The sequence below is a fragment of the Oratosquilla oratoria genome, chromosome 15 (assembly GCF_046742065.1).
Source record: "Oratosquilla oratoria isolate Oo_2021 chromosome 15, ASM4674206v1, whole genome shotgun sequence".
NCBI classification, from domain to species: Eukaryota; Metazoa; Arthropoda; class Malacostraca; order Stomatopoda; family Squillidae; genus Oratosquilla; species Oratosquilla oratoria.
Genome location: NC_134791.1, coordinates 10193899 through 10210115, shown reverse-complemented (window position 1 = coordinate 10210115; position 16217 = coordinate 10193899). Strand labels below are relative to the sequence as shown.

Below are 16217 nucleotides of genomic sequence, written 5' to 3'. Positions count from 1 at the left end.
AGGGAAGGCTTATGGGAGAATCTTAATTGAGAGGATTAGGAGAGGAACAGAAGGAGTAATTGGTGAGGAACAGTGTGGATTTAGGACGGGTAGAGGTTGTGTAGATCAGATCTTTGTGGTAAGACAGATATGTGAGAAAGCTATAGGAAAGGGGAAGGATATTTTTTGGGCTTTTATGGATCTGGAAAAGGCTTATGATAGGGTAGACAGAAAGGCACTGTGGGAGGTTCTGCAGATTTATGGGATAGGAGGAAAGCTTTTGGGAGCTGTCAAGAGTTTTTATGTGAGTAGTAGAGCATGTGTTAGGATTGGAAATGGAGAGAGTGAGTGGTTTGAAGTAAAGGTGGGACTTCGTCAAGGATGCGTTATGTCGCCCTGGCTGTTCAACTTATACATGGATGGGGTGGTGCGAGAGGTGAATGCTAGGGTAGTGAGTCAGGGATTGGAGATGGTTAAAGAAAATGGAGAAAAGTGGGAGGTGAGCCAGCTGTTGTTTGCGGACGACACTGCGCTTGTGGCAGGGTCAGAGGAGGGATTGAGGAAGCTGGTGGCAGAGTTTGGGAGAGTATGTGATAGAAGAAAGCTAAAGATAAATGTGGGTAAAAGTAAGGTGATGAGATGTACAAGGGGTGAAAGTGGCAGTAGACTGGAAGTGAACATTAAGGGAGAGCGACTGGAGGAAGTGGATAGTTTTAGATACTTGGGTGCAAGTGTAGCAGGAAAAGGTGGAGTGAAGGTGGAGGTAGAATGTAGATTGAGAGAAGCGAGTAAATGCCTTGGTGGTTTAAAGAGTGTAATGAGAAATAGACATTTGGGAATGGATGCGAAGAGGAGACTGTATGAAGGAGTGATTGTGCCAACAGCACTGTATGGGGCAGAAACGTGGAACATAAAAGAAGAGAGAAGGAGTTTGAATGTGTTTGAGATGAGGTGTCTGAGAAGTATGGTGGGGGTTGCTAGGCTAGATAGAGTGAGAAATGAGGAGGTGAGGAGGAGAACAGGGGTGAAAAAGGATTTGGGAGAGAGGGTTGATGAAAGAATATTAGGATGGTTTGGACACATGGAAAGAATGAGTGACGAAAGACTAGTAAAAGAGGTATGGAAGGCAGATGTGGAGGGAGTGAACATGAGGGGTCGTCCTAGGATGAGGTGGATGGATGGGGTGAAGGGGGCTTTGGGGAAGAGGGGAATGTCTGTTGAGGAAGGAAGGGAGAGGACGGAAGACAGAGGTGAGTGGAGAATGGTTGTATATGGATGATGTTGTGACGACATGAGGAGGAATAGGCGGGGGGGTGGGGGGTGGGGTAGTATGTGTGAGTAAATTTTGACGCAGCCCGAAGGGATTTCTCCCCGTCCTCTCCTTATATGCAAAGGGGGACGGAGAGGGGGGGTCGCTGATTAAATGAAGCGGCCTTGCTGTGGATGTACTGTGTCTTGCGACACTGCTTCTGACCCAGGGCGGTGGGCAGGGTGCAGGGATGACCCGTCATCCAGGAGGTGCTCAGATGAGAGGAAGGGTGGGAGGGGTGTGGAGTGTATTTAGGGATGAAATGGGTGGGAATGATTTTATGCCTTGTCCTTTTTGGCTACCTCCCTGGTAAGGGGGAAGAAGCCTTGGTATATGTATGTATGTATGTGTATAATTAATAATTTAGGGGTGTTTTGTAAGATATGGTAATAGAATTTATGGATGTATAGTACAGTAACAACTTACGTTCATTTTCAACTTACGTTTGGCCATTCGGAACGTAACTAAAACGTAAGTTGAGGAGCGTCTGTACATGTGTGTATGTGGCGTATACACGTGTGTGTGTATGTGGCGTATGTATATGTGTGTGTATATGGCGTGTGTGTGTGGCTTGTGTGTGTGTGTGTGCTTGCGTGTGTGTATGTGTCTGTGTTCACATGTACAAGTAAGCATGTACGTACGTGTGTCTGTGTTCGTATTTGTGTGTACACGCACGTGCATTCACAACATACACTGGTTGTCTAACACGTGTCTACGTGTGCGTGTCCACACGTGTGTAAGCGTGTATATGTCTGTTTTTGATCTCTCAAACCACCACCGCCAGTAACAACAATAACCTCATAAGAGAAATTAAGACACGACAAGCGCAGTCATTATCAGACTTATTAGTTGTGTTCCAAACGAAAGAAACATTACACTTCAACAGGTTAGGGCGGTAAAATTTCACGATAGCACGGCGCATGTGGTGGAAGCGACAAGCTAAAGCTTGTTGGCTACCCCCCTACCACCCCCTACTCCCCCTCTCCTCCCCTCCCTCCCTCCTGCATCAGTACCCGGAAGTTGACACGTAACCGCAGGCAGCCACCCACGGCTATCCCCTCGCCCCACACCCTTGTTTGAGCAGTTCCCAGTGTACATAATGACCGCATTATATGAGGATCGACTGTATATGGTAAAATAGAAAGCAGTCACCACAAATGTTTGCGATGTTGCCGCGTGTGTGCGTATGCGTGCCCGACTCGGCGCAAATTTTAAAACGGCTCTCTACATTTGAGATGGTTTTGAAATAAAATCCGCGTATGATTGAATCCGTGTTATTTGAATCCGCGTTATTTGAGGGACTCCTGTACTTCTTCATTGGTCTTTTCTCTTTTCATCTTGGCACTTTGTGGATGTTGAGTGGATGTTGAGTTATTTGTGCTTCCTGCCTCACCTCACTGTTTAGGTGTCAGGCAGTGCAGCGAGACAGCAGGGCCCAATGCTAATACATACATATACCAAGGCTTTGTCCCCCTTACAAGGGAGGTAGCCAAAAAGAAAAAGGCATAAAATTATTCCCACCCATTCCATCCCTAAATACACTCTTCTCCCCTCCACCCTCCCTCCCATCTTAGTACCTCCTGGATGACAGGTCATCCCCGCACCTTGTCCACTGCCCTGGCTCGGGCAGCACCACAAGGCACAGCACATCCCCATGCATTAAAGGAGAAGACGGGGAGAAATCCCTTCAGGCTGCGTCAAATTTTGCTCACACATACTACCTCACCCCCTATCCCCCCACCCATTCCACCTCATGCAACACAATATCATTCATATACAACCAATGCTAATGATTTTATAAATAAATTTTCCCTTCAGGTGATTGCAGCAGCAAAAGAAGGAAGGTTCAGAAGTGTTGGCGTGGAGTTGAACCCCTGGCTGGTCTGGTACTCCCGGTGGAAGGCATGGCGGGAAGGTGTGGGCAGCAGCACAAGCTTCGTTACCAAGGATCTTTGGACCCTCCATCTTGCACAATATCACAATGTTGTTATTTTTGGAGTAGAAGAAATGGTAAGGGGTTATTTCTGGAATTCTGAATTTGTAAACTACTAAAGCTTTGAGCATAATAATAAACCATTTCATAGATTTTGCTCTAGCTACTGGATAAGGAAGTATTGATTGTGGCAGTAGGACCTAAGAAAATGACTGTAATAGGAGAGGAAAATGAGAGATGTAGAAAAAGATGAGGTACAAGCAGGTTTGAAAATTATGAGAGCTGCGTGGCACCCACCTGGCTGGGTGTCATGCAGTGTGTCTGAAAAGGGAGGTACAGCTATAGTGTACAGGCTAATGAGGTTTAATGGTGTCCAAAGGAGGGAAGGGTGCCAGAGGACTGGAGGAGTGCCTGTACAGTTCCTCTTTACAAAGGAACAGGGGACAAACATGTATGTAGTATTTTTAGAGCAATCTGTTGAGCATAGCTGGAAATACTATAGGAGTGTTTTAATTGAGAGGGTTAGGAAAGGAACAGAGGGAGTAATTTGTGAACAGTGTGAATTTAGGAAAGAGGATGTGTGGATGAAGTTTTTGTGAATCAGATTAGTTTTTTAAGCCTTTATGGATTTAGAGAAAGCTTATGACAGGGTAGACAGGAAGGCACTGTGGAAGGTAGTGCAGATGTATGGTATTTGGGAAAAGCTGTTATGGGCAGTCAAGTTTTTACAAGAGTATTAGGGGTTGTGTTAGGAGTGGGAATGGAGAGAGCGAGTGATTCGAGGTGAATGTGAGGCTGCTTCAGGGCTGTGTCACATCATCATGGCTGTCAGTGTATAAATGGATGGGGTGGTACAGGAGGTTAATGCAAGGGTGGTGGGTAGGGGATTGAAGATGGTTAGAGATAGTGGAGGGCATTGGAAGGTGAGCCAGTTGTTATTTATGGATGACACTGCTTGTGGAAGAATCAGAGGAGTGCGTAAGGCAGGTAGTGACGGAGTTTGGGAAGGTATGCAATCGGAGAAAGTTGCAAGTAAACATGGATAAAAGTAAGGTGATAAGATGTACAAGGTAAGAGGGTTACAGCAAGTTGAAAGCAAGTCTTGGAGGGCTGGAAGAAGTGGATATTTTTAAGTATTTGGAGTTGCATGTGGCAGGAAATGGAGGAGTTGGTTGGAGGTAAACTGTAGAGTGCGAGAAGCAAGTAAATGTCTCAGAGGATTGAAAAGAGTCATGAGAAATAGGCATCTGAGAATGGATTCAAAGAATATATGAAGGGGGGACTGCATATAATACTGTATGGGGGTCTTGGAATTTATGAGAGTTAGATAGAAGTTGACATGTAATTCACCATGGTCTTGGATTTCAGCCCTGGGTGGGATACAAAAACTGACTACCATAGTGGCAGCCACATTTGCTACCATTGAGAAATGTGGTGGGTTTTGCAAGGTTGGATAGTGAGGAATGAGGAGAGCAGGGCTAGAAAGGGAGCTGGCAGATAGAGTTGATGAAACATTATTGGGATGGTTTGGGCACATGGAAAGAATGAGTGAAGAATGGGTGGATGGGGTGAAAGGGGCTTTGAGTAAGAGAGAAATGTTTGTTGAGCTGGGAAGGGAGAAGGCAGGGGATAGTGCAATTGGAAAATAGTTGTGTATGGATGATATTTTGATGCAGCCAGAAGGGATTTCTCCCCTCTCTATTTTCCACACGAGGGGACAAGGTGGAAGGGTCACTGTGTAAATTAAGTGGTGCTGTGGATGCACTGTGTCCTGCTGCATTGCTTCTGACCTTGGCAGTGGGCAGGAGAAAGGGATGACCCTTCATCCATGAGGAGCTAAGATAAGAGGGAAACAATGGGGGTGCGTGCATGCCTTGGATGGCTACCTCCCATATTAGGGGAAGAGGCCCTTGGCATTTAGATAGATAGGTACTGGAGTGGGAAGCTCGTTGGCTGAGCGGGTTAGGGTATCATTACTTGCGGAGAAGGTCAAGGGGATGGCGGTTCGAATCCTGCCACCAGCGACGTTGAACCAAGGGCATGATTCATTAAATTCCATGCTACAAAGTCCTCTGTAAGGGACACCATCCTCCCCTTCTGATGGGAGGAGTTTGTGACTTTAAACCATATCATATCAGATACTGGAGTATTGACTTCATTGTAATGTGCAGCCAGTACCTTGGGGACTGTTTTGGGGGTGCCCGTACAGACCATAGCCACACATCATTCATCTTTGTTAGTTTAAACGCTCTACTCGTGAAGGAATGACGTTACTTTTGTACTATTGCTGTTCTCTGGAGCTTATTGTTTACCACTTGACAACCTACCTCATGATCCCCCAGTGCCAGGGGTGGGGGCTATTGTGCCATTTTCTCATGTGTCATGTAAGGTAATTAAATGGGATAGTGGTAAGGGGACTAGGAATCCTCCAATCTATGTTTTTTCTTTCCTCTTTCTCATTTTCCCTTTTTTCTTCTTTTTTTCCTTTCTCTTTTCCCCTCTGTTCCTGTTGTTTTCTTGTTTCTCTCTCTCTCTCTCTCTTTCTCTCTCTCTCTCTCTCTCTCTCTCTCTCTCTCTCTCTCTCTCTCTCTCTCTCTCTCTCTCTCTCTCTCTCTCTCTCTCTTTCTTTCTTTCTTTCTTTCTTTCTGTGTGTACACCAGTATTACTTATATATTTTGGACAGGGCATTATCTAACTATTGTACACAATTGACTTTCAGATTTTGCCAGCCCTGCCAAAAAACTTGTATTATATTAATTTTTACCCAACTTTTTGTTGCAGATGGTTGACTTGGAAGCCAAACTTGACAAGGAACTTAGTGAAGGTGGCCACATTGTTGCCTGTAGATTTCCATTGCCCTCCTGGAAGCCAGTGACCACAATAGGTGAAGGGATTGACTCAGTGTGGGTATACAGAAAGGTATAGATAGTGAATGTTCAGCCGAATGTGAACTGAAATTTTGTATTTATCATTGTATATATGACCCCTTCCCCTTTATAAAAGGGAAAGGGTATTTTGTTACATTTTGTGAATTTATTATGAGAAATAAATGTTTCATATGCCTTTGAAAATAATGTATCTATCCATCTAACCTGTATCTTGCAACAGTACCTCTGACCCAGGGCAGTAGGCAAGATGCAAGGATGACCCGTCATCCAGGAGGAGCCAAGATAAGAGGGAGTGGGGTGGGAGTGGATTTTATGCCTTTGTTTTTTTGGCTACCTCCCTTGTAAGGGGGAAAAGCCTTTGGTATATATATATATGTATCTATCTATCTACTAAAGCCTTCTTCCCCTCCACAAGGGGAGGAAGCTAGCCAACCCCCCACCCATCCTACTCCCATCTGTTACCCATTTGTTTCCCTTTTATCGTAGCTCCTCATCCCTGTCTCCTGCCCACTGCCCATTTCGGTAGTAATTGGATAGTAAAATGTAAGGAGGCTGTCTGTCTGTCTCCCTCATGGAGTTGATAGTCTTCCCAAAAGAGTTCAACTGTGAAAGAAAATTCAATAGCTTTTCAGCAGTAATGTTTTGATGTATGGAATGACTGACTGAGACACATGGACACCAAGAGGAAACTGTGATCATTCACACCAACACCAGGGCTGCCCTGCAGGCACTCTGGCATGCACAACCCACCCAAGACACTGCCCTCATCACAACCATATAGTCTCATTCAGAGCCAGGCATCCGCGTGGAAATGGGTGAGACCCGACTGGATTTTGAGCCATGTAGGAATGCAAAGGAATGAGGATCATAGATGCAGTGGCACAAGCAGCCTCAGCACTCCCAAGTTGTCAACCTTCAGGTCCCAGTCTCCTGAGGACAGATCAACCACACTGCCGCCTGGCATGCGTATCTGTGTCAGCGGGAGATAGAGGCCACCAAGTACCAGGCTGTGTGGTATGCCTGCACCACGGGTTACCAAAGCTGCAACAGTCCCAGAGACCTAACGAGAGTGGAGGAAGTTGCGCTGCATCATCTCCAGGGAGGAACTACAAGAGGACTTTGCCACCATAGAGTGCAACCATTGTGGCCACCTTGCCTGCCAATCACTCACCCACTATCTGGTCCAGACAATGGAACATCACATTGGCATGCTGCTGAGGGTGATAAAAGCTGCTCCATTACCCCAATAGACCATGCGAGTGGTAAGCTCCACCATAGCTCTTTTATATATATGGTGATCATAATATGCGTATTTCGTACAACTTTTTCTCAGTTGGATCTTTTTCATCTTACCAGTAGTAAATGTGAATGTTGTGCTGGAATGCTGTGACAATGAAGATCCTCTCATAAAAGTGGGAGAGGAGAAATACAAAGTTCGCTACTAGGGTACACACACTGCCATCTACGGGCAGAGGTGAAAGATGCTACTGCTGCTCTTCCTCCATCCCTCTCCAAGTCTCCAGTAACGAGTTTTGACCCTCTTCTGCCAATGGACTCTGTGATTATGTGAGGCCTTGGAGTGAAGGCAACCAGACTTCAGCTTCCTCCTCGGGCATTCTGACCTCGTTTTTCAGATCAGTTATGATCCAAATGCACCAGAGCCAGATGATTTAGGGTAAGTGTATATTTTTTTTCCACCTGTGGTGGGGGGAAACAATACTGCCACCAAGTATTCTCACTTGAATCATAAGAGACGAGAAAAATGGGACAGGGATTAGGACTAGGCATCCTCCCTGTAGCCCCACAGGGGACATATCTAAAAAAAAGTAAAGGCATAAGAAGGTCTAGGAGTTTTCCAACCAGTACCCTAAGGTTTGGGTCTTTTAATGTGCATGGATGTAGTACAGATGAGAGTAAAAGGGAAGAGATTAGGCAGTATGTTTGAGAAGAAAGATGGATGTGTTGGCGTTGAGTGAAACATAATTGAGAAGGAGGGGGGAGTGTAGTTGGAAGGTTCTCAGGAGTGAAGAGAGGACGAGGTAGAAAAGGGGTGGCTATACTAGTAAGTGAAGAGATAAGTAAATGTGTAGTGCAGTGCAAGGAGGTTTCTTCAAGGTTAATGTGGATGAAGGTGAAACTGGGAAAGGAGATGTGGGTTTTGTAAGTGCATATGTGCCTGGTAGTGAGAAGAGTGTAAAAGAAGAGGCTTTTTGGATAGATTTAAATGAGTGCATAGAGGGATTAGGGAGAAACGTCAATATAGTATTGGGAGACCTTAATGCTAGGGTAGGAAATGAACCAATAGATGGAGTGGTTGGGAAGTGTGGAGTTCCAGGAAAGAATCGTAGTGGAGAGTTGGTGGAGATGTCTCGAAAGAGTTGATGATAGCAAATACAGTGTTTTGGAAGAAAGTCCAGCATAAGTACATATGGGAGAGGGTGGTGGATGGAAGAGTGGTACATAGAGCTTTAATAGACTATGTAGTGGTAAATAGGAGTATACTAGGAAGAGTTCAGGAGGTACATGTTATAAGGGGAGAGAGTGGGGAGATATCAGATCATTTTCTGGTGAAAGGTGAGTTGAGAGTGGAAGACAGATGGAGAAAGGAAAAGGACAAAAGGTAGGGAGGTGCTTAGAGTGAACTCGTTAAAAGAGAAGGGAAAGGAGTACAAGAAGAAGCGGAGAGAGGAGTGGGAGGGAGTGAAGGATAGAGTAGAACTAGGAGTGGAGGAGGAATGAGGATGGTTCAAGAAGGGAGTCACAAGGTATGCAAAGATGGTATGTGGAACAAGGAGGACGGGAGGTAATAGAAGGAAGGGTAGTGAGTGCCGGGATAAGGAAGCAAAGAAGGTTGTAGAAGAGAAGCAAGCTTTCACAGATTGATTATAAAATAGGATGAGGGAATCACATGAGAGGTACAAAGAAAAGTAAAGCATAAAATAAAGGAGGCAAAGAGGAGAGCAGATGTGAAATGGGCTAAGAATATGACAAAAAATTTAAAATAATAAAAAGATGTTTTGGAAAGAAATTAAGAGGAAGAGGAGGCAAATCAAGTAGGGAAGAAAAGGTAAAAGGTGCAGATGGAGAGATGATAATGGAAGAGAAGGCAGTAAGAGGAAGATGGGCAGAGTATTTTAGGGAGTTGCTAAATGTGAAGGAGGATAGGAAGGGGAAGGTGGTTGCAGTGGGAAGTGCTAAGAAATAGACTGTAATGAATGAGGAAAATGGAGGAGATATAACGAAGGATGAAGTGAAGACAGTTGTTAAGATGATGAAAGCAGTTAAGGCACCTGGTCTGGATGGATGCCATGCAGAATGTCTGAAAAAAGGAGGTACAGTTATGGTTCACTGGCTGGTAAGGTTGTTTAATGTTCGAGAGGGTAGAGTGCCGGAGGACTGGAGGAGTGCATGTATAGTTCCACATTGTATGGGAAAAGGGGATGAGTGTGAATGTAGTAGTTTCAGAGGGATTAGCCTGTTAAGTGTAGTTGGGAAGGCTTATGGGAGGGTCTGTATTGAGGATTAGGAGAGGAACAGAGGGAGTAATTGGTGAGGAACAGTGTGGATTTAGGACAGGTAGGGGTTGCATCGATCAGATTTTTGTGGCAAGACATACATGAGAAAGCTATAGGAAAGGGTATGGATGTTTTTTGGGATTTTACAGATTTGTAAAAGGCATATGACAGGGTAGACAGGAAGGCACTGTGGGAAGTATTGCAAATATATGGGATAGGAGGAAAGCTTTTAGCTGTTGAGAGTTTTTATGAATAGTAGTAGTGTGTGTCAGGATTAGAAATGGAGAGAGTGAATGGTTTGAGGTAAAAGTGGGACTTTGTCAGGGATGTGTTATGTCACCCTGGCTGTTCAATTTATACATGGATGGGATGGTGCGAGAGGTAAATGCAAGGGTGGTGGGTCAGGGATTAGAGATGGTTAAAGAAAATTAAGAAAAGTGGGAGATAAACCAGCTCTTGTTTGCGGACGACACTGCTTGTAGCAGGATCAGAGGAGGGATTGAGGAAGTTAGTGACAGAGTTTGGGAAAGTGTGAAAGAAGGAAGTTAAAGGTAAATGTGGGTAAAAGTATGGTGATAAGGTGTATAAGGGGAGAAAGTGGCAGCAGACTGGAAGTGAGTATTAAGGGAGAGACTGGAGGAAGTGGATAGTTTTAGATACTTAGATGTAAATGGCAGGAAAGGGAGGAGTGGAGGTAGAATGTAGACTGAGAAGCAAGTAAATGCCTTGGTGGATTAAAAAGTGTAATGAGAAATAGACCTGTACAGTCTATTTCTCACAGTCTGCCTCATAGTCCTGTATGAATGTGAGACATGGACACTGACAAAAGAAAGGGAGAAGAGACTGGAAATTTTTTATATCAATATCTTTGAAGAATCCTCCACCCAGTATATGATGAAGAAGGGAAATGGAGACGAAGACATAACAGGGAAATTAGAGATCAGACTCGGCAACCGTACATTTGGGATGAAATACGGGGAAGAAGAACAAGGTGGGCTGGACACTGTGAACTAATGGAGAAAGACAGACTACCAAAGAAGGTGATGAAAGGAGTAGAGGGTAGACAACCAGTAGGGAGACCCAGGCACATGGATGGATGGAGTAAAGGATGTGGAGAGGGTGGCATCAAGAGAGGACTGGAAAGAATTGTCAGAGGATAGAACCATCTGGAGAGGCATAGTGAAAGTGGTGAAGGGCTGTCCAGCCTGACAACCAACAGAGATAGAGTAAGTAATGAGAAATAGACATTTGAGAATAAATGCTAAGAGATTGTATGAAGGAGTGATTGTACCGACAGCACTGTATGGGGGCAGAAATTTATCTTATGAAATTTAAAATTGTGTATATGGTTGCTTGTATGTGTATCTTGTTTTGGTGTGTTTTTGGGGGTGCTTATTGTTTTTACCATTTTACTTGAGTTTTTTTATTTGTATATGATTGATGTGCTGAATAGCCTACTGGCTCCAGCACTTGGCCTTCAAACCAAAAACTTCATAAATCAATCAATGTATGGGGCAGAAACATGGAACATAAGAGAGTAGGAGGTTGTATTTTGCAGGAGAAGAGCTATGCTCGTAGTGACCCGCAGTTGGATCTTTCCACATCCAGTTCTTTATTAAAATAATGTATAGTTTTAGCACTCACTGTTTTCTTTCAATTTCTTCCATGTATTTACCTACTTGTATTTTACGGGAAGGGGAGCTACGCTCATGGTGTCCCACCTTTGTATCTTGCAGTGTCTAGTTTGCTCTTAAATTCATGAATGGTTTTTGCACATGCTATTTTTCATCCAGTTTGTTCCAGGTGTCCACCACTCTATGTGGAAAACTGTTCTTCCTCAGATCTCTATAACTATCTTTTTCGAGTTTCTTTCCATGTCCTCTTGTGTTTCTCTTGTCCCAGTTTAAAAAGTCCTCTCTATCTGGTATTTCTGTGCTCTTCATGATTCTATAGATGATCAGTAGGTCGCCTCTCTTCTTTGCTCCAGAGTCGGTAACTCCAATTTAGCCAGTCTCTCCTCCTATGACAAGTTTGTGCAGAAGCTATTTTTCTGGCTGCTCTCTGGATTCTTTCTATTTTCTTTATATTCTTTGTGCAGAAGCTATTTTTCTGGCTGCTCTCAGGATTCTTTCTATTTTCTTTATATTCTTTTTGGTACCGAGTGACCACAATGTTGCTGCATATTCTAGTCTAGGCCTTATCAGTGTGACTAATATTTTCCAATAATTTTTGTCCAAATATTTAAATGCCACTTTTATTGATCTTAGCAAGTTATAGGATTCTCCAACAATTTTGTTTTTGTTTATCATAGGACAAGTCGTTTGAGATAATTACTCCCAAATCTTTTTCAGATCCCACTTTCTTTACCTCCTTAGTTCCAATTTTATTTTGTCCTGATATTCTATTTTTACTGTTTCCAAACTCCATAATGCTACACTTCTTAATATTGAAGTCCACTTCCCATTTCTGACTCCAGTTCCATACCTTATTCAGGTCTTCCTGTAGTGATTCGCAATCAGTTTCAGTTTTTACTTTCCTTAACAATTTAGCATCTGCAAAGAAGCTCGTGTAACATTGCACATGTCATTCACATAAATATCAAACCTTATTGGAGCCAATACAGATCCTTGCGGAACTCCACTGATCACCTCCTTCCGACCTGAATATTTTTCTGAGTATTACTCTCATCTTTCTACCAATCAGTAAGTCCTCCATCCATTTTAGTAGGTTCCCTTGTATCCCTCCTATGTTCCCTTTTTTTTTTCCCTCAAATTTTGGCTTTAGTGCTTGTTAGCGAGACTGGCCTATAGTTAGTTGGTTCTTCCTTGTTTCCTCCTTTATATATTGGTACAATGTTAGCATTTTTCCAGTCTTTTGGTATTTTTCCTTCTTTAAGTGAGCAGCTTATTTTATGTATTTTGTCCATTAGTTCTTCTTTGCATTATTTTAGAATCCAATTTGCAATTCCATCTGGGTCATGCAATTTCCTGACATCAAGGTTTGATAGATGTTCCATTATTTCTTTTTGTGTTATTATTTTCGGGTAGATTACGTGGGAGTAGGGGGGGGAAGTATCGGAATATGGTTTAGGAAATAGAAACAACTTAGAGAGGGACTATGAAAAGAATCACCAAAGCAGGTGGAGGGAAGATAAATTAATGTTTACTATACAAATAGCAGAAACATAATTAACAGAATTTATTTGCTGCAAGGTAAAGCATGCGTAGAGAATTTCGATATTATAGCTATTACTGAATCCAGGATCAACATGGCTGATGACCATTTCCTTCCGGAAATTGAAATAGAAGGATATAAGTTTTTTCAAAAGGATAGGGTTGGCAGGAGTGAGGGAGATGTAGCAGTTTTCGTTAAAAATACAATAAACTGTATTATCAACAATTCGATTAAGGAAGAGGACTGTACAGAATCTATTTGGGTAGAGACTATAGGCAAGAATAAGTTGTTATTGGCATGTTGTATTGGCCTCCTAACCTCAGCATTGAGCAGACTGATCCTTAGCTTCACTACATATTTTGTTGTACCAGTTCTTTATGTATACTCTTTCTTGCTTTTGTTGTGGTACATATTTGTTCACTCCCTCATTATAAATTTTTTAGTATATTCAATTTCTCTTCCATCCTTGTTTCTTCCTTTAGGAATTGTTCCCAGTTTGCGATACGAAAGAACTTACTAAGTTTCTCAAAATTCGTTTTGTTGTACATTTGTCTTCCTATTCTATGTTTCTCCTTTCTTCTAAGGTCTATTTGTTCTTTTAGTTTGAATCCTATTAGTACATGGTCGCTTCTATTGATGTTTTGTAATCTATTCTGTCCTCCACAATTTCAGGTTCTGACGTAAGTATTAAATCCAGTCTCGATGGTTCCTCATTGTTTCTGTATCTAGTATTTTCCTTTATCCATTGAGTCATTGTGTATTCAATGGTCATGTAGAGCAGCATGTTGCCCCATATGTCTTCTCCACCCTTTACTGTCATTTCTTCCCAACATATTTCTTTTGAATTAAAATTACCCATAATTACTGTATTTCCTCTTTCCTTCAGTATATTAGTCCGTTCATACTTAGTATCTTCCAACAGTTTGGAATGATCATTTTCTGTCCAGGACTGTGTTTGGGGGAGGGGGGGGGGTACATACACTACAAATTTTCTACTTTTCATGTGGTTGCTTTCAACTTTTATCATAATTGATTCTACATTGTTTTTTCCTTCTGTTATCTTTGTCACATTTAAGTCTTTCCTAGTCAAAAATAATACTCCCCCTCCCTGTTTTTCCTTTCTATTCTTCATCCAACAGTTGTATAGACCTTGTCCCACAGTATTTGGTGGTAGATTACTTTTTAATTTAGTTTCTACTATTCCCATTATGTCTGGTTTTTCTAATGCCAGGTAGTCATTTAGTTCATTCAGTCCTGAAATCATTCTATGATGTTATAGGCTTTTTTTTTTTTTTTTTTTTTCTCGTCTTTTTCTCTGTTTTGTTAACTTTTTCCTAATGTACAAAAAAAAAAAAAGTCTCAGCTCTTTTTTCATTTGCTTCATTTCTAAGTTACCTTTCTTTTCCCTTTTCTTCATCGCTCATTTCTTTTTTTATCCTTACATTTTTGTTGTTCACTGCTTGCTAATTTTGCTGTTCTAGATAGTACTTCCTCTGCAATCATTTGTGAGCTAAGTTTTACTTTTAGTGACCTATATGATTTTTCTTTTGAGTACCTATTCTATAAGTTTCGACTTCTTTATCTAAAGTTTGACCCTCCTCTTGAATTTCTTTCAGAATTTCTTCAGCGATCTCTCCTCTTTTTCTCCCTGATATCTAGAAACATTGTGCTTTCCTTTAATACCATAGATTACAATGCATCTTTTTTTGTCCACTGTATCCCTAACCAAATTACCTTTCTAATCACTTGGATTACCATTTCTTTAGCATTCTCCTTGACCTGCTGCTCCACTATTTCTTCAAAAGATAATTTTTGACTTTCCTGTTCTACTTTCCACTTCTTTATTTCTTGGAAGTTATTTTCTTTTATCTTTTCTTCCACTTTCTTGGTCACTTTCTGTATTTGATCCTCATCTCTTTAATGCCTAATTCCAATTCATATCTTCATTTTTCAATATTTTATTTTCTCCCCTTATCCTATTTAGTTCCATTTTCAACTCTCTTTCCCTGTTTTCTTCATTGGCCTTTCTTAATAGGGCTACTTCTTTATATATACTTTTGCATTCACTTTTGAGTTTGATTATTTCATCTAACAGTTCATTGATTTCCCTATTTCTTACATACATGTACCAAGGCTTTTTCCCCCTTACAAGGGAGGTAGCCAAAAAGGAAAAGGCACAAAATCATTCCATCCCTGAATACACTCCACACCACTCCACCCTCCCTCTTATCTTAGCACCTCCTGGATGACGGGTCATCCCTGCATCTTGTCCACTGCCCTGGGTCAGAAGCAGTGTCGCAAGACACAGCACATCCACAGCAAGGCCGCTTCCTTAAATCAGCGACCCCCCCTCTCCGTCCCCCCAATGCATAAAAGGAGAAGACGGGGAGAAATCCCTTCAGGCTGCGTCAAATTTTGCTCACACATACTACCTCAGCCACCATCCCCCTGCCCATTCCACCTCATGCATCACAACATCCATATACAACCATTCTCCATTCACCCATCTTCCGTCCTCTCCCGTCCTTCCTCAACAGACATTCCCCTCTTCCCCAAAGCCCCCTTCACCCCATCCATCCACCTCATCCTAGGACATCCCCTCATGTTCACTCCCTCCACATCTGCCTTCCATACCTCTTTTACTAGTCTTTCTTCCCTCATTCTTTCCATGTGTCCAAACCATCCTAATACTCTTTCATCAACCCTATCTCCCAACTCCCTTTCCACCTCCGTTCTTCTCCTCACCTCCTCATTTCTCACTCTATCTAGCCTAGTAACCCCCATCATACTTCTCAGACACCTCATTTCAAACACATTCAAATTCCTTCTCTCTTCCTCTCTTATGTTCCATGTTTCTGCCCCATACAGTGCTGTTGGCACAATCACTCCTTCATACAGTCTCCTCTTAGCATCCATTCCCAAATGTCTATTCCTCATTACACTCTTCAATCCACCAAGGCATTTACTCGTTTCTCTCAATCTACAATCTACCTTCACTCCACCTTTTCCTGCCACATTTGCACCCAAGTATCTAAAACTATCCACTTACTCAAGTCGCTCTCCCTTAATGCTCACTTCCAGTCTACTGCCACTTTCACCCCTTGTACATCTCATCACCTTACTTTTACCCACATTTATCTTTAGCTTTCTTCTATCACATACTCTCCCAAACTCTGCCACCAACTTCCTCAATCCCTCCTCCGATTCTGCCACAAGCGCAGTGTCGTCAGCAAACAACAGCTGGCTCACCTCCCACTTTTCTCCATTTTCTTTAATCATCTCAAATCCCTGACCCACTACCCTTGCATTTACCTCTCGCACTACCCCATCCATGTATAAGTTGAACAGCCAGGGCGACATAACGCATCCTTGACGAGGTCCCACCTTTACCACTCACTCTCTCCATTTCTAATCCTGAC

At 42.6% G+C, this 16217-nt stretch overlaps 1 protein-coding gene across 3 annotated transcripts in view; it reads left to right on the top strand.

The window, feature by feature from the left end:
- The window catches only part of LOC143033286 (ATP synthase subunit C lysine N-methyltransferase), an 84387-nt gene that overhangs the window by 54650 nt on the left and 13520 nt on the right, over positions 1–16217 (top strand). For 2 of the 3 annotated variants that reach the window (XM_076198549.1, XM_076198550.1), the window contains exons 4-5: positions 3107–3298; positions 6003–6140. In XM_076198549.1, the coding sequence (XP_076054664.1) occupies positions 3107–3298; positions 6003–6140 (330 nt within the window). Of the gene's footprint in view, positions 1–3106; positions 3299–6002; positions 7372–7442; positions 7797–16217 lie in introns of those variants that run through there. The other variant, XR_012967166.1, reaches the window with a different exon arrangement.